This window comes from Oryx dammah, unplaced genomic scaffold, assembly GCF_014754425.2.
Source record: "Oryx dammah isolate SB20612 unplaced genomic scaffold, SCBI_Odam_1.1 HiC_scaffold_28, whole genome shotgun sequence".
NCBI classification, from domain to species: domain Eukaryota; kingdom Metazoa; phylum Chordata; class Mammalia; order Artiodactyla; family Bovidae; genus Oryx; species Oryx dammah.
This window is the reverse complement of record NW_024070212.1, coordinates 50,693,095-50,714,761: the sequence shown is the minus strand read 5'-3', so window position 1 is coordinate 50,714,761 and position 21,667 is coordinate 50,693,095. Positions and strand designations below refer to the sequence as shown.

General features: G+C 33.8%; 1 protein-coding gene across 8 annotated transcripts in view; it reads right to left on the bottom strand.

Annotated features, from left to right (window-relative positions):
• ZNF644 (zinc finger protein 644) overlaps positions 1-21,667 on the bottom strand; it is a 98,281-nt gene that overhangs the window by 6,192 nt on the left and 70,422 nt on the right. For 4 of the 8 annotated variants that reach the window (XM_040232343.1, XM_040232345.1, XM_040232346.1 and 1 more), the window contains 3 exons: positions 15,756-18,793; positions 14,968-15,573; positions 12,964-13,086 (listed from right to left, as the gene is read on the bottom strand). The exons of 3 other annotated variants lie outside the window; for them this stretch is intronic. In XM_040232343.1, the coding sequence (XP_040088277.1) occupies positions 12,964-13,086; positions 14,968-15,573; positions 15,756-18,793 (3,767 nt within the window). The remainder of the gene's footprint in view (positions 1-12,963; positions 13,087-14,967; positions 15,574-15,755; positions 18,794-21,667) is intronic. One more of the 8 variants, XM_040232347.1, reaches the window with a different exon arrangement.

The window sequence follows — 21,667 nt, the reverse complement described above, 5'->3', positions numbered from 1 at the left end:
TCTAATTTAATAAAGAAAAGAGATTTTTTTCATAGGTAGGAACAGATGGGACATAACATTTTATTCTTTAAATACAACTACACCATTCCTTTGGACAAAGTGATGATAGTATTCTAGGGTGCTGCTGGTCAATTAGCAGGAAGAGATGGTAAGAATTTATCTCTAGGGGCCCAAGGGAGAAGGGAAACAATGTAACAGAAGAGTTGTCCAAATGAATTTTCTTCTGTTAACCTGTCATGTGAAATGCCCTGGAAAAATTCTAGGGAAGAGAGAATGGGAATTGGCTATTCAATGATTGTGTGAAATGAGTTTTCAAAGTCCAGGTTCCAAAAGAACAGATGCTAATATTAAAAAACCAGTAAACAGACTACTGTTTCTTACAGTAGTCAAGTGGCAATGCTAACAGAAATGTCATATAGAAAATTAAAAACCATGAGAAGCCTAAATCTCATTCAAGCCATTGTCTTTTGCTTCCTGTCACTTGCCTCTTTAAAAGTCTTTCTCTGTTTATCCTCAGAAGAAGAATCTAATAAGTAAAGAACTACAGGAATTCAAGTTATGTATTTAAGAATGGCTGCTTCAAAGCTAAACAACCAAAATCTGAAACAGAAAAATCTTACAAGGTTCTCATTAGTTAGCTCATACAAGAGCCTGGCACATGGTAGGAACTCAATGAATACTTCTGCAATGAAAAATAAAGAAAAACCCAGTAATTTAACCTTTGACATTTAAACAGCATATGAACAGAAATTTGTTCTACCACTGTGTAATATATACTGTAGTTCCTGCAGAACACTTCTGCATCATTTGGTTAAATGAACATGTTGCTAGCAGTCACACTTTTCTTCCCTTGCCAGTCTAGCTTGTATGTAGAAACTAGGTTCTTCACAACAGTACAAAGAATGAGGTAACACACTCTCTAATCAGCACATTCTTCTTCCTAGTTGCCTCGTGAGCAATCTGAATTTAGGTGAATTTCAAAGAAATTCATACACTACAAGAGTTTAAGGAACTCAAAAAGGGTTAAGTGCTATTGGATGTCAGCTCCTCTTTTCTTATCTATAAGGTAAACCACACACAATCCCTGTCTCTGTTACATGGAATAGGGGAACCATTTGGTGTATCATGAGATTACAGACAGAATCTTTCATGAGATTACATACAGAATCTTTGATGAGCTTCCTGGGTTGTCAAAATTGCCACATTGTATTCAAATTTCTTCTAAAATGTAAATAAATTACTGTAGGATACAAATAAAATATATTGTAACCATCCTTTAAATATTTGTTCACAGAGTGCCATAATGTTAGGTGTGTAAAGCAAACTGAGGAGAGGGACAGAGGGTGATGGCGAAGTATGTAAAAGAATGACATACCAGTCAGTTATAAAACATTTAAATCACATTTAGATGCTGTGATACTTTAAAAAAATGGAACTGGAAATATTTACTCAGAGGTGTAGAAATGTTTTTTACTTTAACAGAGGGAAACAAGAATTTTTCTGACTTTTGATATTATATGAATTCTAGAAACTCTGAAGTTTAAGTGTCTTATGAATGATCAGATCTAAATTTTAAATGAGAATACCATAGTTTTTGTTGTAATTAATATTTGAAGGTATTATGAGTTTGGAAAGTAGGAAAACTCTGTCAGCATATGATTGAGAATCTCTAGTACTAAAGAGTTCTAAGTAAGTTTAGGGAATAACAAGTACTGAGAATCCTTGGAAACTTGTCCATAAAGTTAAAATGTTAAAAACCAGGGGCCTCTGGTAATTACACCTAAATATCTCTATTATCTTAATATCTCCATCATCACTTTAAAATTTCTTATCCCCTGAAATGTCATTTATGTTAGAACATAAAATATGAATACATTTAACAGGAATATTTTTTTTCTAATAACATCCAACTGTCACCCCTACAATACTGCCCAAAATTTTAGAAAAATGTATAAGAATATTTAACATATTATAAATATGCACACAAAAGGGACATCTATATGGTAATCTCTACATTAAAAAGATGATTAACACAAAATGTTCCACTAAATGAAAAAGATGATGTACAAACAAGACAATTACACAAATGTTCTCAAAACAGATTTTATTACCTCAAGGGAAAAGCCATTTCATTCTGGACTGTACCAGAAATCATTAGAACATTAAAAACATCACTAACAGAAGTCAGTTTTAGTATAATGGGGCTCATCAATATTTCTGACAAACTAAAAGTTTATTTAAGTTATTTATATGAATAATCTGCCAAATAGATAATGTTATATTAATACAAAGGCTTTCTTTACAATTTTATTTGCCCTTATTTGTTACTGTCAAAAACCAAACCAGACATATACCGTTTTTCTGTTTCAAAGTATTTTAAATCTAGCATTGTTTGTATACTTGAAATTTACAAAAAATACTAAATTAGTTTTGGAAATTCTTAATTTTTTTCTCCTTGAATATAACTGCTTCTTCAGAAATGAATAAACCCAGTCACTCAAATCTTCCTATTTAGGGTAGCAGATAATGTTTGAAGTGATCAATTTTAACCATTAGACTGTAAAAAAAACTTTACAGTTATCTGATTTATAAAGGATCCACATTGCTACTGGTAGTAATATTTTACTTGTAAGAAGAATAAATTGAGTTGAGCTGTAAGGTCATATAAATATTTTTTAGAATACACCTTTCAGTAAAACAGCTAGCTGTTTTGATAGATAGGAATGAGACAGAAATACAACAGACTATGAGGCCTCAAAAGAACATCCAACTGCTATACTACAAAATACAACAGTTGTGTCTAAAGAACTGAACTGGATCAGTGAAAAGCAAATCAATAAATAATATGATAAATTCAAGCCTGCTTTCTGAGACATTAGCTTTATACACAGAAGAAAAGTAATTTATTTTGGGTTCTAACATAAGTCCTTTTGCCACTTCCACCTTTCTGCCCATTATATACATAATTGCTTCAGTGAATTTCATTTTCTTTTTAATTCACTACACAAATGACCTCAAAGAATGATGTTTTTTTCTTAGAAACATCTGAAGCCTCTATGGTAAAGAACTAACATCGTAACTAAATTAAATTATTCATCACCAAAATATTGTTATCTGCTATCATCCTTCCCTACCCATTTAGTCAAAAGCCCTGTTTCATCTGTTTTGTTCCTACCCGATTGTTGCCATATTTAGGGTAAAGTCAAACCTAATACAAGGGCCACGTTACACACATCCAGAATAAGAGGCATTCTAGAGTGTGTGCACACACACACACACACACACACACATATCCCTTCTAGAGAAAATTTCTTCTCCATCTAGTTGACCTATATAAGGTGGGCAGGCCAATGGTAGCTATGAGCTCATTCAGGAAAACAGCAGGGATTAAAATGACATGAACAGATAAGTCAACATTCCTAGCACCATTAACAAGCTGATGATGGAGGTAATACCAGTGGTGATGTGGGAAGAAGATACTTATGTTCCAAGAGGTGCAGAGGTGTGAGATGGATAAACAAACTCAATTCTAGTTGCTGCCATTATCCTTCAAGGCCCATAAGCCCCAAGCACACAAAAGACTGTGCAAACAGCATTTTCTTCCCCTCGGCCCCAACTAAGGGGGTGAAGAGAAACATGTTAGCTTGTATAAAATAGGGATGTGGGTTTGGGGAAATCATTTGTTGAGAACCTAAATTCTTTTTTTCTTCAGTGTATACTTTTCTCTTTGCAAAAAGTACTTACAAGACAGACTTCGTGGGTGTACAACTTGTGCAGTCACACAGCATCCCCCATGGTTTAATGCTCTGTTGTTACAGTCTGGATATTTCTAATAATTTCTGAACATGAGGTACTATAATTTCATTTTTCACTGTATCTTGCAAATTATGTAGCCAGTTCCAGATCCTGAGTAGCAACTACCCCAAATGAGAAAGGCTGACCTCAGTTCCACCTCTTGATCTCTTGGCCCATACAAAAAATAATAATACTACCTATTAAGAGAAAAACTGCTAAATCCTACTCTCTGTAGCCCATTAAAAATGGAGAAGACTTCCCTCCTGCCAATACCAACTCTTTGGTCCTACCTACCAAAAACAAACCATAACTAAAGCAGTGCCATAAACAAACCAGTCATTATTCCCAAAATGTACATATAAACAAGTTTAAGTAGTTCATTGTTATGAAAGCAATGTTCCCCTTCCAATTGGAATTAAACATATATAATTCACAACTAGCAACCTCAGAAGTATATTTTCACCATCATTTTCCCTTGATATTTTCACTCTAAAACTGGATTTATTTTTAGTGCCCTAAGTTACTTTCATTAATTTTTAAAGTTTCTATTCTCAATAATGAAAAACAGTAACTAACCTAGGATCACAGAGCAATTATGGCAAAGTTAATTAGATACTACATGATTTAACATTTTACTTGGAAGAGGATGAAGTGAAAAATATTTGAAAAACAGATTTCTTTTCCTTCAAGTTTATGGCTTAGTATCAGTCTAGAGGATTCAGGTGGCTTGAGTTTGCCCTACAAAGTATGAGGCTGTATTAATATTAACGGTAACAACAGCCTTATGTGCTTGCTTCGGAGAAGTTATCTACTTGGGACTAGAAAAAGTATATATATTCAGTATCTAAAAACCTCTGCTATTTCAAAGTAGAGGGAATGACTAGTAAAATAATATTTGAGTATTATTAGTGCAAAGGGGAAAGCTAAACATAAATATGAAACTTTATCACACATTTTTATAGACAGAAATTGCAGGCAGACTAGTCTTTCTAGGTTGCAAAAAGCTAAAAGCTAATAATACCCCAGGTACAAATTGTTTATTGTTTAGTTAAGAGTAAACAGGAAAGCAAATCTATTTTACCTCTCTGTGGTAAAAGATAAAAAAACCTTAAAATTACTCCTTAAGGTAGGTTGGATTTGCATGCTGTTTTACTAAACACAATAGGCACTAAATATCAATCTCTTATCTAAGACTAAGACATACCTAAAATTGGAATAAACATTAAAATACATAATGACAAATCTGTTCTAAATCACATTTAGAATCACTTGAATACAATCCCATTCCCTGGTCTCTAAAAGTGTCAGTATTTCCAAATTATCATTTCATATTTATTGGAAGTAATTAAGTGATTGTTCCTATAAAAATTAGTTAAGTAAGGAAATGACCTTATTTAAAACTTTGTTGAATTAATTTTACTATAATCATGTTCAACATAGAGCTCAGAATAATTGTAATAGTAAACCAAAATGTCACAAATCCACAATCTCAATAGATCTTTTAGCTTTTTTTTTTTTTTGATCTTTTAGTTTTTTATCATTTTGAAGTATTTTTTACACTCCAGCCAAAATCTAAACTATTATCAAACACAGTGCTGACTAGGTAATTTCTGGTTTAGCTAACTTTTAGCTAAGGCCACAATTAAACACACTTTAAGTGCTGGACAGCAAGAATTAACCTTATTCCTCAAACTCTAGACACAACAAAGAAACAGTAAATCTCACTTTTCCACTTCTTACTTTAGTGAGGGACGACCAGTCTCAACAAGCCATCCTCTTGCTCTAACCTCCAAAATAGAAAATCTGTGTATTATTTTACTATTTCCACAAAGCCACTTAAAGTAGATTTATCTACAGTTTAGGTCTGGCCAGGAACATACAGTGTTATTATAAAATCTACTACATTTTAATTCATATTCATATTATAAACAGCATTCAAGAGATTTATGTTAGAATAGAAATCATAGCAAACACAACATGAAAACTGAGGTTATAAAGATATCAGACAAGTTAAAAAATTCAAACATAAAAACTGTCAGATCCAGATTAAGTCAACTGTTAAGAAAAATCAAAACTCAGAAAATGAGTAAGCCACAGAACTGATAGGAATGCTAGGAGACTAGTTAGGACTTTTATGAAAAACAAGATATTAGTCAAAAAAGATTATCAGTCAAATAGAATTCCTAAATTATATAACCTATGACCAATAAAAAAGCAGGCATCATAAAATAGAAATATTTTATGCTGCTGCTGCTGCTAAGTCGCTTCAGTCGTGTCTGACTCTGTGCAACCCCATAGACGGCAGCCCACCAGGCTCCCATTATATGCTATAATAATACAAAACTCTTAGGCTCCATTCTCCTAAAAACAAATGTACTGATTCAGTTTAGTGTGATTGTTTGCTTTGTTAACAGTAGACAGCTAGATAATGATGTGTTGCTATATAAATGATGGCCAGAGGAGTAATGAAGGTTATCCTTCTCTTACCAAACACCCCAGTAGCAGATTCATTAACTGTATACTGGTATAACCATCTTCTCAATAACAAAGCTTAAAACTCTGAGCCATCTCCATCTTTCCTCTTATTCTTCTACCTCTAAATAATCTGCCAAATTCTACTTAATTAAATTCCACAATCTTATCCATGCATTTTTATTCTTCCTTTATATTCCAACTGCCATTATCCTGAATCAGGACTCTTAAAATGAACTCATCTACAATTTCTCCACTTCCCCACCAAATCCTTTAATTTTTATTTAAAAAGGAGTTTCAAAGTTTCACACAAATTCATTTTAAAAAGTCTTTACTGGCTGCTCAACAAAACTAATTCCAACACTATGGGTTAGCATTCTATGTCCTTTACCTGTCCAACTCTATTCCCTTTTCTCCCGCTTCTCAGTATTTTCAATAAACGTCTCACACAGTTCCAAGCGCCTTCTTCGCAGGTATGCTCCTTCCCTTCCCCGACTCCCATTACCATTTCAATTAATAATCTTTAAGGTCCAAATCAGATGCTATTTCCAAAAGCCTTGCTTGGCCCTAGTCTAGTTGAAAGGAACTTCTTCATCTGAACTTCCTCAAGTATTTCATGTACACTTATAACTTGGCACTTAACATGTGTTTTGCTTATATCATACTGTAACATCCAATTTATCTCTTTAGTACTTTAGCATACTACACAAATCACCTTGAAGAAAATGTTAATTGAATTGGTGAATAAATCAGCCAATCACCTTTTTGTATTGTGGGCAAATAGCCCAATTTTTACTGGCATATGGAACAATTAGCATTCGTTAAGGTGACTCTAAATACTCAAATAATTAAATTATACTCAGGCTGAAATAAGAATAACAGTTTAGAAACACTACCATCACAAAGTGGTTAGGATGAAATCAACTTTGACACTAGTCTTCCATTACCTAGAAAATTTACTCAACTTGAACAATTTGCTATGTGGCTAATGCTAAATAAATCATACATTACTGTGCAGACAAATATACAGATATATACCCTTAATGAAGAGTAGTACCACAGAGATAAATTATAGCCAGGAAATTACAGAAACCCTTTCAGTGTCATGAGGAACACCTTTTTAAAACAGAAATTGGAACATGTCATTTCCTTATTTAAAATATCCTTCAGTGACTTCTTAACATTTTTAGCAAGCACTCAAAGTATCAAACCCCACCTTTCTGGCATTATCATCTTCCCAAACACCTATAACTAATTCTCCCAAAAGGAAAACTCCTGAATTCCAAATTCCATCCCTTTATCCCATACTATGTTGTTCTCTCTACCTGGAATGTCCTACACGTCACCTCTTCTTCCTCAAGCTACTCAGCCTTCACACTCAGGGTCTAGCTGAAACTTTACAAAGCCTTCTGTAACAGTGTTATTTGTCCTTGTCCTACCAGATCACTATCATTAAGTTTCTGCAGTTGGAGTTCAAGTTCTTTATAGCTTCAGAGTTAGCACAGTCCTGGTACAACAGTTAATGACTAAAATTTTTTCTGAATGGATATGACTGCTGATTTTTTCTTATTCATATTAAACATTATAAGAAATATACCAGCATGAGCTATCTTTTCTTTTTCTTTCTTTTTGAGGCTCTATCTAACAATGAAACAAATAGTAAAGGCAGCAAGGAAAAACAAACCCAATTTAATTCCCAGCTCCCCTTGAAAGGAGGCCTAGACTAGAGAACTTGAACTCCTACAGAACATAAAGTAACATACGATCCACTGGTTTGCTTAAAAGTGGATGGCATGAAAAATAAAAGTGACTTTACTAAAAAAGAATGTAGATACATTACATTAGTGGTATTGACTGAAAGGACTGAGTATAAATTCAAGTTATTTTTTTCTCATTGGAAAAGTGATTCTTTAATTATAATGATGAGTCTGTTGTTGTAGAACAGCAACGATCATGCTTTATTTTCAAAATGTTATCATGGGAAGTATTCTGAAGATAATGAAATGACGCTTTCCTCCCAAATATCTGCATATGTAAAACTATTTTTCTTGCATTAGTTTTAAATATCTAGAAATTCCCAATTTATTAATACTTTAAATGCTAAAGGTGAGAAGATGATTAAAAAACATGATCTACAGATAAACATTTGAATATGAGTAAAGAAAATTCACTTGCTGCCACAAGTGAGTGTTATGATTTCCAAACTACTATTATTGTTGATTCTAATCAGTATTAGTTTCTAAATGAGACACTTAAGGGAAGTGTTTTCAGTCTGTGGGTAGTGGCTTCTCACTGGGTAGAAATCAATTCACTGGGTCATGACCAGTATTAATTTTTAATGAGAAAGAATACAACAGAAAATATCAGAGTACATCGTACTCAATTCAGATGAGTGAATGAGTGAACAAGTATACATATGTATGAATATACAGGGTCAAGATGTAAAATGGAATTCCAATAAAAATACTGAATACCACTGTTATGTTTTCTTCTTTTTAGGAGATGACAGATTGCTGTTGCCACAGAAAACATCATACAAACATGCATTGATCTTAGGTATATTTCCTTTCACAACATTCTCTCTACCTGAACTCCAATTATTTTCCTTTCTTTATCTGTCAAAAATTCACTTTTACTTTGACCTCAAAATTTTTTATTTCCAAATGCAGATTAAGTTGACACAATTCACTTTATCTTGAATAATTTCAAATATTAAAAAATTTTAATAACCAGAGTGACCCTATAATTTATTGTGCAATCCAGTACACTTATGAGAGTGAAAGAGGCACTATTACTCAGTCACTCTGTTAGTAGCTTAGTAAATATACTGTTTCAAATACTGCCAGTATAAAAAATACCATTTAACTAATTAAAAGAATATTAAACACAAAAGCCAATAAAGTAAAAGTCCAAAACCATTTAAAATAAACTGCATGAATGAAAATTAATAATGTTCTTATTAGACTATACAAAGAATCAACCAGGAAAAAAATCTGTACGGACATATAAAACAATCTATAGAGAACAAAACCTGAAAAAGAAGTCTACCAATAATAGTATAGTCTATATTAACTGTAAAAGAATTCTTGAATAAGAAGTATATCTTGAATTTATAGTAACATAGGATATAAAGTAACCCTTTAGAAATAGCCTCTTTAGACAAAAATCCACTAAAAAACAGTAAAACAGCTTCATGGATGATTATCCACAACTGAAGGCACATGGAAATCATTAACAATTTATTTGAACCTGCCCAATGGATGATAAACTATGTCAGTTCTGGGCAAAATTTAAATCTGTGAAGTTCACTCTTTTTTGACAACTGAACTCTGTTCCAAGTATGCCTACCTCTTCCATGTCCTTAATTTCCAAACTTTCCTACCTTCATTATTTCCTTTTACTTAAATTAGGATTTATATCTGTGATCATTGAAATGAGTTTGATCTTGCATAATTCTGGCATCTTGTAACTGTTACACACACACACACACACACACACACACACACACAAAGATTTCTTAGGGCTCCAGATTTCTCCAGTTCTGTATTCTTTCCACTTCATTTTTAGTTGGCATCTCCTCTTTCTTAGCTTTTACCAGAGGAAGGGCCCATGGATAAAAACCTTCAATGGTTATCATCTATATATAAAGCCTACATATAGAAAATATTTTATCTATGGATGATAAAGTACATGTTTTTGGGATGGGGGTCATAGTGAAGTCTCAAAAATGTCAATAACCACCTCCCCAAAAGAATAGAGAACTATCACATTAGAAGTATTTGAGTCATCAGTAAATAAATATTTTAGAAACAGAGGAGCATCCTTTTCATTCTCTTCAGGATAGTTGGAATATTTCTCTTTCTCAAAAAGCCACCAGTTCCCAGAGACAAGGCCAGGAGCTGGTGGCTTCTAAGAAGGCTTGGGAGTTTATTCTACTACAGGAATCAAAGCATGCCTTGATCATTTCATCAAGGATCTATGGTTTTTCTTCCAAAGTAGGCCACATAATTAAAAATACACATCAATCAAATCCGCTTGGACTAGGAGAATAGAGATTTCAGTTCTACTTATTTTCCCTTTACATTGTTTCAGTTTTGTGATATACATGAATTAAGGTAAATTAAAAAAAAAAAATGATCCTGTAGTTTAGTCCTCAAAACAGCATCTACATATTCTTGAAAAAAAAAATGCCTTTTACTCATATGAATTGAGGAATGCCTTACAATAACTCAGTGGAATCCTCCAGGATAATAGGCTGGGACCATTATTTTATACCAGTGAAAATGATATGGAAGAAGAGAATAGGTATGTGGAGTTTTATAAATGTAATACAGAATTCTCCACTTAGAAAACAAAAAACATTAATAAAGCTGATAAAAACTTATTGGCATGAATAAGCAGCAAAAATATCTTCTATGTAGCTCTACTGGTCACGATTTTTAAAAGCAGGGGAAATGTTTCAGAACTTCCAAGGGACCGTGCGATTTTTATATTTCTTAAAAATGGAAGGGGGCTGTGGAAAATACCACCTTTTCTTCATCTTTTCATTTCCCTTCTCTTTGGCCTAGGACTGCCTATTACACACTTTTATATTTTTAACACTTCTGATAGATATTTTGGTTAGTATTTAATAACATTTAAACATAGCATCCCCTTTCTTGATGCCCACAAAAATGTATCCCCATTCATCTTGTATTACTTTTTTCCCAACTAATGAAATTTTTTAGATGATAAAGTGTTCGTGAGAATGTACCCTTGGTCAATGGAAGGTTATGATCGTTATTTATTAGCAATTAATACTATGTTCTGAAGGATTTTCAGATGAGATAAAGGCATTTTTTAATGGACTACAAAATCTAGACTGGAGAGATCCCTCCAACCCCGAACAAGTGAGTATTTATGTAATGTGCCCAAATAGTCAGAATGGAACATTTTCTAAAGTCTTCTGAAATCTAATGCAGGCCTAACTCATTTCTTGGGCTAGGCCTGTATTAGATTCCATGTTCTCTCTTTCTTTTTTTCCTTTCTTTCTTGATCACACCATGCAGCTTGCAGGATCTCAGTTCTTCAACCAAGAACTGAACCTTAATGGCTGTGAAGCTCAGACTCCTAACCACTAGGCCATCAGGAACTACTCTCCCTGCTCTTTCTAATTAGAATCTTCACCAGAACACTCCTCACCTTGAACCCAACTTCGCTTTTAGGATTTTCCATTGCTGTCACTCTGTATGTGATAAGTAACAGTGATTAAAAACAAAGGCCTCGGGATAACACAGCCTTGATTGAAATTTCAAGTCTGCTATTAGCTGTGTAAGGTTTGGACAACTTGCTTAAGTTCTCTAAAGCTCTAGTTTCCTATAAAATACAGATCATTATAACATGTACAACTAAAATGGTGGTTGTGGAGATTAAATGTTATCCATGTAAGTTGCATGCAGCATAGTGTCTAATGCATAGAAGTGTTCAATATAAATTAGTGGCTATGATAACAATAATGATTTCCTGCTTCTACAGCCTCTTATTTTCACTGTCCCCTGCCTCTAATGTCTGCAATCACCTTTCAAGACTGATGAAGATAGAAGTAACTACAATGTCACAGTAGGAGGACTAATCCAGTAAAGTAAAGCTCACTCTACTTCCCTCCTTTTAATATAAATGGTCAGTAGTCACCCCAAGTCAGTGATATATTAAGCTAAGATAAAGCAAAGAAGCAGAAGAAAGACACTAATGTGACTACAGGTGCTTCTTTGGTGGCAAGAACATACTGAATGTAAGCCATAGGAAGACATGAGGAAGAATAAAAAAGCTGGATAAACAACTAGAAGAAAGCAGAAGGCAGTGATCTAAAAGAGCAAGAAAAACAAAAAGACTGGAAAGAGATTTTTAGGCAAAAGGATTTAGGTAGATCTATTTAGAAAAGAGTATTTTAAGATGTCAGAGAGATGGAGTTTGCTAAAGCAAGGTTGCTTGAAAGGCTACAAACAAAATGAGCAAGGCATTCCATAGGATTTAAGAAGCAGTATTACATATGAGTAAGCTAATAAAATTTTCACAAGCTAGCCATATGAAAAGGTATCTGCAAGGTTGGGCTAACCAACCAAAAATAACACAGAAATGTGCATAGTAACATTTATGTGCATAGCTATATTTATTAATGCTAAATATAGCTTAGGGGCATTAAATGAAAAATCTATTCAGTCATAAACACAGGCCATTATTAAGGCTAGCCCCTTCAAAAAGTTGATCTATAGACTAATGAAGACTTGTTCATTTGCTTATTTTTCTAATTTAGCTACGTATCTGAAATTTCACTATAATTCCTTGCCAAATAAAGCATTTCCCTAAGCTAGAATTCTTTTTTACCAAAGAGAGGTGTCTTACTAGAATCTACTAACAAGAATAAACGTAAAAATAGTATAATTTAAAAGTCAATAAAAATAATGTAGACTCAAAAGTTTCCACACCTCTATTGGGTTACTTTTTCCTCAAATCAAGCCAATAAGAGCTAAATGAAAAAGAATAACAATTAAAATTATATCCAATAGTTTACAAGTTGCTGAAATTTAATGTGTGTTCAGACTCAACTGCTGCTTACAAAAGAAAGCTATAAATATCATCTGAACTAGCACCAGTCTGGTGAGGAAAAAAAAGTGTATTGTATCAAACAGACTTGCTGTGTTATCTGTTCAAACATACCTGTACCAGTCAAAAGTCCAGCACTCTTCTTTCGTGCATAAGCGCGTAAGTGGTTGGACAGGCTAACAGCACTTGTAAACGTCGTATTGCAATGCACACATGTTCTAAGCTTCACAGGCATACCTATCATTCAAAAGAAAACTATAATCCAGTTCTCACTTCAAAAAGTGAAATTTTCTTAGGTACAAGCGTGAAGAAAAGTACCACAATAAAGATGGTTTTAAAAAACGTTCATTGAATTAGCTTAAGATATGGAGGGGAAATTAAGTTAACTATTATTAGTTTGTAGTTAGTATTTAGAGGCAACCCATGCTCCTTTGGAAAGGGAGAAGAGGAGTTGTCTTGAACCCTTGAGTATCTCTGGATTTAATACCTATTATCACTTTCTTGCAGATTTCTGTGTTACGCAGATCATTTCCTAAACCTAAAATACAATCCTGTGATTTGAATTGCACAGTTGAGAAGTTTCAAACTTTACAACATTATCAATAAAAAAAAAATTTAAAAGTCTAGTTGACAAAGTGGTAATTAAAGTGTTTTACCCACAAAACCGTAAAAGGCTCAATACTAAATTAGGCTTTCTGATGAAGGCTGGGAGAAAAGGTGGTAAAACACACCACTGAACAGCTGTTAGACACAACATTTTATTCAGGGCATTTTATGTTCATTACTCTGAATGCGCAATCAATAATGAAAGTTAATGATCTGAAGTTTTTTCCTAAAATCTTTGTGCTAAATAAATGATCAACACGCTAACATCTCAGTCATCACAGTAAAGAAAACATGTTGAAACAATAAGAAACTCCTATCTTCTCAGACAGCCCTCCAGCCCCAACACATTTCAACTGTTTTTTTTCAACATTATTGAGATAGCCACAAATACACTTTCCCCTCTCTGAAGTGTACTACACCTTGGCCAACATAACTGCCACATCTTGCTTACATTTTATCCCTCTGAAAAATGTTGAAATATTAGCTTTGAAAGACTCTCTTTGTACAAAAGAAAGATCCCTATTAACCAGAAGCCCATACAAGATAAATTGTTTTTCAGACCACTTACGATACAAGACAATCTTTCCTCAAATCAAATCTGCATTACAAATATTTAGAATATCCCAGTCTCTGCCCAAAGTAAACAAACCAACATTATAGTAATTTTATTCATTATTAATTCACTGACGAGTTACTTTTACCTTCAACCTAGGGCTAAAATTATGGTATCATTTAAACTAATATTCAGCATTCTTAACATCCAAAAGAAACCTATACGGACACAACATTTCTCTACTCTAAAACCAGACTTAGCAATACCAAATAAAGCTTGGCAACTTTATCTGCCACATCATTTGCCAACTCATACAAAATATTCCTTTGAAAAGGAAAAACTATGGGTGCACAACCATTAGGTTAAACCATCTGTTCTGTTCAAGTAGAACATGTTGTAAAATCTAAAATCCCAAAAAAATGTCTTATACTCACAACAGTCCTCTAAAACCAAACTATCTCACAATACAATGAGGAATTAGAGAGGGAGGAAGTTTCTTTGGGTTAACGGCAACACACGACAAACACCAATTCATTCTGTTTGTTTGACCTACACAGGAGGAAAACCTGGACAACTACAATCTTGAAAACAAATTCACTCTGGAGCACTGGCAAAAATATGACAGCCTTTTCAGTAACACTATGCTTCTGAACAATGTCAACCTCCCATCCAAAGAACCATCACCCGTCCATGACAAATTTTACTATTATAGATCAGTTTTTTGTGTGTTTTTGCTTTTGTTCTCACCTTGCACTGTGACCAAGAAATGAGGCACAGAGACTCCAATGCTGATGAACATCAACTGATGATTTATAGAGAAATAACAGTGTAACCAATCTCTGTTCTGCAAAAAGGCAGCTTAAACAAAGGACTCTGAAAAAGTATTCTCTATACATGTTCCACTAAGGTAAACATAATTGTGTTTAAATTATGTAAGATAGTCATAAATGTCCTCTTACCTGAGTGCATAGTGAAGTCCATTTTTTGTGGTTGATACATCAATGGACTATCTTCATTTAGTGGAAGAACACATTTCTGAACAAACCTCTTTCTTGCAGTTTGATTATGGATCTTTTGAGGAGAAACAGAAGAATTCTTTTCTTCTCCCATCCTTTTATTTTTAAGCAGTTCTATCAGTGTAAGAGACTGATTCTTTTTTCCACTGGGCAGTTCTGGTTTAGTTTCATCATATTCATTTAAGAAACTCAGCCCTTCTTCCTCTGATGCAGACACTGATAAAGCTTCAGTCTTTAGGCCATTACGGTATGCTTCAAGAGGTATAACATTTTGAGATAGAAAGTCATCACTTGATGCAAGTTTTTGAGCTACAAATGGTCGAGGAATAATACGACGACTGTTCAATGCCTTTAAGATTTTTTCATATTTTTCTTCATTTTGCATCATCTCATTCAGAACACAGATTGGAGATTTGTGAGCATCCCACTTGGTCTTTCCAAGTCTTTTCAGGTGGCCTCTAACATGATTTGATAATCCAATTTTAGTATCAAACCAACCACCACAGAGCTGACAAGTGTGTTCAGAAGTGGTTTCAGACTTCTCTATAGCTAAAAAAAATTTTTTAAGAGTAATATCAGAATTTTTTTTATAAACTGAACTCCTCAAAACAAATTAACTCTGAAATATGAAATTATGTGAGTCTAATGAAGGCCAAATTTGTGCAAAACCTTCAAATCCTTTGAATTTGAATATGGACATACTAGCCTAAATTATCCACGTGAAAACTTACCTTTTCTAACTCGCTTAACAGGTGTTCCTGTGCCAGTTCTTTTGAAATGTTGCATTTTGTCACTTGTGGCTATTTGTTCTGGTGATACAACATGACGGGCTTCATAGCTTAATCCTGCTCTGTGAAGATGTCCCCTGACATGATTTGACAACCCAACACCTGTTTCAAATGTTGCTGGGCAGTAAGGACATGATTTCTTCTCAAGAGACAAATCAGTCCAGTGAAAAACAGAACTATGCTTTGACAACGCAGTTTCTGCATTTTCTAAATGCTGAGGATCATGAATCTCATGCAAAAAGTTATTAGTTCCACCATCTTCATAATATTCAAAATAAAAGCCATCATTCTGATCATAACTAAGTGTAGCATTTTCTCCAGACTGTTGACCTTCCACCTTGCTTTTAAATAGAGGGAATAAGTTTACATGTTCTTGATTAATATCATGGTAAGTTTCATCTTCTATAGTCTGTGTAGTGTAGTCACCTAGCTCAACATTGTCCCAGGAACTTTCATCTTCTGTTTCATAGCTATCTTTCTTTTCGGTAGAATTAAGTTTTTGCAAAACAACAACGGTCATCTTATGCAAGAAATCTGGATAGCTATCCAAGTCTTCTCCTCCAACAGAACTTTCCTTCTTAGATTCCTTAACTGCTCTCTTTACAGCTACACGCCTGTGGTCTTTGAAGCCTTCTGGCCTTTTGGTGTCGGAGTTATGAGGGTCTGAAATAAAACTATTGTTGTGAGAATTACTTGATGAAAACAAATGTAAAGAATTTAATGAACTAGCTTCCTCTTTTTTGAAATGCAGAGGATATGATTCACCTGATTTTTTGATCATTCTGTAGTTTTCATATTTATGTCTATATAAATAGTTGCTATTTGCCTTGGCATTAGATTTTTCTTTTGCTGTCTGATGGAAATACTTAGGTTTTTGGTCAATGCTGCTTTTAATCATAACAGTCTTGTGAGGAGAACTGTTTTGATTGCACACATTTACACCTGACTGGGCAATGCTTTTCCGAGCCTTTTGTATTCTGTGTGGCCGTTTATGGAATTTTGAAAAATTACTTGATTGTGAGGATGATCCAAATGTTCGCTTTACATCTTGTTTTAAAGCAGAGTTCTTTGGAAATGTTGTTGACTGTTGTTTAGTTAATGGTTTAGGACTATCAGTGTCTATAGGTTCTTCAATTATGTCACTTTTTCTTTTATCAAGCCCAAGAGGACTGCCAAATGAATCAATGCACGATGATGAATGCAAGTACTCCATGTGTTTTTTAAAAATACTCCTGACTGAAGTAGTAAAAGGACACATCTTACATATATAGGTAGCTGATTTTTTGGATGATCCTATAACGGGGTCTTTCATGAATGTTTTTTTGTGTGTTTTTCTCTGGACTACATCAGAACTGACAATAGGGCATTTTACCACTGCTCCATGGGCAATTCCTCGATGGCATTCCAGCTCATTTTCTGTCACTGCCATAAAGTTACACTCTTCACAGCAGTAGTACCTTTTATCTTTTTCATGGGTTTTAGCATGTTGCACAAATGTTTTAGGGCAATTGGTACCAAACACACACTGAGGGCATTGTAATCGTGCATTTCTTCCTTCATCCTGAAGTTCTTTCAATTCACGTATTTCCTCCATCAATTTCTGTCTTCTTTCTTGGTGAATAATCATATGCTTTAGCAGTGAGTTACGATCTCTAAATGTCCGTCCACATTCTCTACAAGCATATGGCCTTGGGACGTTAAGATGACGAAAGTGGCTATTCCCATCTAAATGATACATCATATGCCTGTGGAGATGCTTTTTCTCCCGAAAATTCACATTGCACTTTGTACAGGGGTAGAATGATGGCTCTTCGGTGCTGAAGGGAACAGGTGACTCAGAATCACTTTCTTCACATTTCTTTTTTAAGGTATTTGAAAGAAAAGTGCTAGTATGAACAGGTGAACTGTCTTCTCCACACTTATCTGAATTAAAAATTAGATGTTGAAAAGTATCCACAGATTCCAAGTCTTCATCAGCTGATTCAGGTTTCACTTGTGATAATGCATATGTCCGTGAGTCTATTGCTTGCACGTCTTCATTCTGTTCCATAAAGTCTACTTCTAGCATTTTTGACTTATGGGGTACACAGTTAGAATCACTAAAGCAATCTTCGGTATAACGAGTTATCTTGCTTACATCCATTTTTCGCTTTCTCTTTTTTTCCAGACCTACTTTAGAGTTAACTGGAGCTTTATCTACTGTGTCATCATTAGTTATAAGAAACTGAATGAACTCTTTTTGGGGATCCCAGTTTGTATCATTGTCTGACCTAAATTCATCTGTACCTGAGGAAATTCCTGTTAATGTACTGACACAATCATTTTTTACCAATAAATCTTCACTATCCTCACCCACCTCCACTTGATTTATTAAAGTGCTATCTGACTTTATACCACTCCCTACTGAATTCTGAATGTCACAACCAATTGAAGCAGAGGTAGGTAGTTTTTTAATGGAATGGGTTGGATTCTTAGCATGTGCTACATCTGATAATAAAAATAAAACTTGATGTTGACTTGCTTTCTGTGGTGTAGACAGCTGAAGATCGGCTGCCACTTTCAAACCTGAACAAGATTCTGTTGTGGGCTGATCCACAGGCTGTCCAGTGGTTAATGAAACACTGCCTTTATTCATACTGGAAGTCTTAGTTAAGGAGGAGTGTGAAACTGGTCCATTAACAGCAGCTCCCTTAGGCAAGATAAAGTTTTCACTAGAAACAGTAGGAGCACCAGCATGTATAAACAGAGTAGACTGGCCTCCACTTAAGGCTTTTTCAGATTTGTCCTTTGACAGTTCTTCAGGCAAAGTGAATGTATTGTTTTTCTGAAATGATGCTTGACAATCTTTTGGTTTATGAACTCCACTCTCTTTGTCTGATATAAAACTGTTGTCATCTAGGAGTTCTTCGTTAGCACCAGTAACATCGGTGTTTATCTTCAAATCATCCATATTGTTGGTAAGCCCATTTAACACATTTAGTCTAGAAAATGGAAAAAAAAATTTTAGATTTGCATGAAAGAAAGATTATCCTTAGAATGCATGGAGAGTTGAAAGTATACATTTTTATTAGCTTAATTCTACCCATTATATTAAGACCATAATAATTTTTCAAGAATGAAGGAACACTTTAAGAAACTGAAAGATTTTTAATGTTGCAGAGGTTAAATTTTCCTTTGTGTTAGGCAACAACACCCCCCAAACTGTATATATACAAACTGTGTAGAACAAAGCAACATAAACACACACACAGACACACACAATATAAATGAATATGCTACAGACTGAAAAAAAAATCTAAAATCTTATATATGAGATTGTTAAAAAGAAAATTATCTTACCTAAGTAAATTTATTGTGGACATTCCACAATAGAGAATAATGTAAAGTGTTGCATATTACACAAAAGTAAAACTTTTGTCACTTAAAACTCCATTTCCAGAGGAAGGTAACAAAACACCAATCAGTAAAGAAGCTTACTTGAATGTATTTATGTGCTACCAACAACAATGACTAATGTATGAAACTGTATTTTTTAATTTAAAGTAAGACTGTTCTGCTCTCAGTATTTCACATTCTCCTAAAATTCTGGTAATTTAAAAAACACTTCATTCACTGGATTTCATTCTATCCTTATGTAAATTATCCTTCATTCTAAATTTATAAAGTTAAAATCAAGAAGTTTTATGTTTCTTTAAACTTTCATAACTTGAGTCCCCAAATTCAAGGCATTCCCTAACAGGAAGTTATCCCATTTTATGATCTGACAGTCTACTGCAATGATCTAAAAGTTTTTACTTTAATCTGAAAACATCACGAAGTGAAGTAGCTCAGTCATGCCCAATTCTTTGTGACCCCATGGATAGTAGCCTGCACCAAGCTCCTCCATTTATGGGATTTTCAAGGCAAGAGTACTGGAGTGGGTTGCCATTTCCTTCTCCAGAAAACATCATATATGTATGGTAAATTCTTCAGTTTATTTCATATAAAATGTAGATAATATTTTCTAGGCATTTAAAAAATTTTTTTCTAATTGAAGGATAATTGCTTTACAGAATTTTGTGGTTTTCTGTCGTACATCAACAAGAATCAGCCATAGGTACTACATTTTTGATAATATATTTAACTGTTATGAGAGGGCAGCAGAATATTTTAAAAGACTTATGAAAGTTTGGAAGACAAACATTCCATGGCTATAAATACTGGCCCTACTATTAAGAATTTCCTTGTACTCTGTTCTTATTTTGCTCTTAGAAATGGCCACACTATACAGGCATTACCTTGGAAGAATGTAAGCTCTTTGAGGGTAGGGATAGTGAACTCTTAGAACCTAACAAGATACTTGGCATAGCTGCTCAGGAATATTTGTTGAATAAAGCACTAATATGGTAAATGAATAAAAACACAACTGCAAAATCAATTCAAAAGTTTCTGAAAACTAGTTTTCTTCCTATGAAATTTGGGTATCTCATTAAAATATTGGAAATTCCATCAAGTTTCTGATTTCTTAACTCAGCAGTTATAGCAAGGCTTTCAAAATATCTAATAATCATCAAGTGCAGTTTATAAACCTGCTATTTGGCAACCTCACATATTTAATTATTTGAAGTACTGGCATAATATTCCATATTTCTTTTCCTTTTGTACCTAGTATTAAGTATAATTTATTAATGCTACAAATATTTATTGAGCCCCTACTATGTGCCACACACTGTTCTAGTAATAGGGGTTCAGTTCCTGCTCTCAGATAAAGAATAAAGTCTATCATTTTTCTTTTATAGTATTTTTATTTGTATAATGAGTAATTTTATTTACAATAGCAGGAGCTTTAATTGCTATTTAGAAATGAGAACATTTTCAATGAAGTTTATTATTTCTAATTTATTTTATGGTACCAAGTATATATTTTGTAAAACATTAAATCTAGTTAAAAGATAAAAGAACTGCTTCTAAGTATTTTCTTATTTCACAACTTAAAGCACCTCTTATAAATATGACCGTATACTTTCCACAAGATATGTTCTTTAATACAATAAATACAACAAATATCTTTCTTTGGCATTACCACTTATACCCACAATTATTTTTCTGACCTTCATAGGTCTTAGCATTCTGTTTTGAGATTGGCAAATTTCCACAGTAATAAAAACAGACTTCAAATAAGATCATATTCAATGATATCACTCCAAAATGGTGCTAATGCAGCACCCAGCAGGAGTTTCTACATCACATACACAGAAGTTAAAAATGGGCAGCACATAAACATGTGTTAGGAAGGAGTGTGCAAATGTCAATGAAAAGGAAAGCAAATCATGATGCTATACTACTACTCATTAATGATGTTTCTTATTAAGTAGAAAAAGTAAAACACCCAAATAAGAACAACCACATAAATCAGAAATGGACAACAAATTAAAAAAAAAATTAGCCTGTAAGACACTTACTTTCTATTCCAATTTATTATAATCACAGAGGTAGATTAATATATGCTCAGTCAATCTGAAAGCCTATATTAGCTTTTCTCAACAGGAAGCAACGTTGCTAACAAAGTGGTAAATTCAGTGTTAATGAGTGGCTTCACTGTTACCACCTCAGAGGTAAAACCTTCCATGTTCCATGTTCCACCCATCTGTTCTGGTGTTAGAGGTTCAGAGATGGAACAGACGCTTCCCATTTAAAGCAACTTCATTGGTACCCCCTGAACAGCAGGGTGACAAACTATGAGAATATCATGTCGGCTTGGGGATTGCATTCTCATTACTAGAATGGCTTTTTAAGAGCTTCCATAAATTGGAAGATATCAAACTGTTTTGCTCAAAAACAGAGTATATATGTATAACAAATTTTTTAACATACAA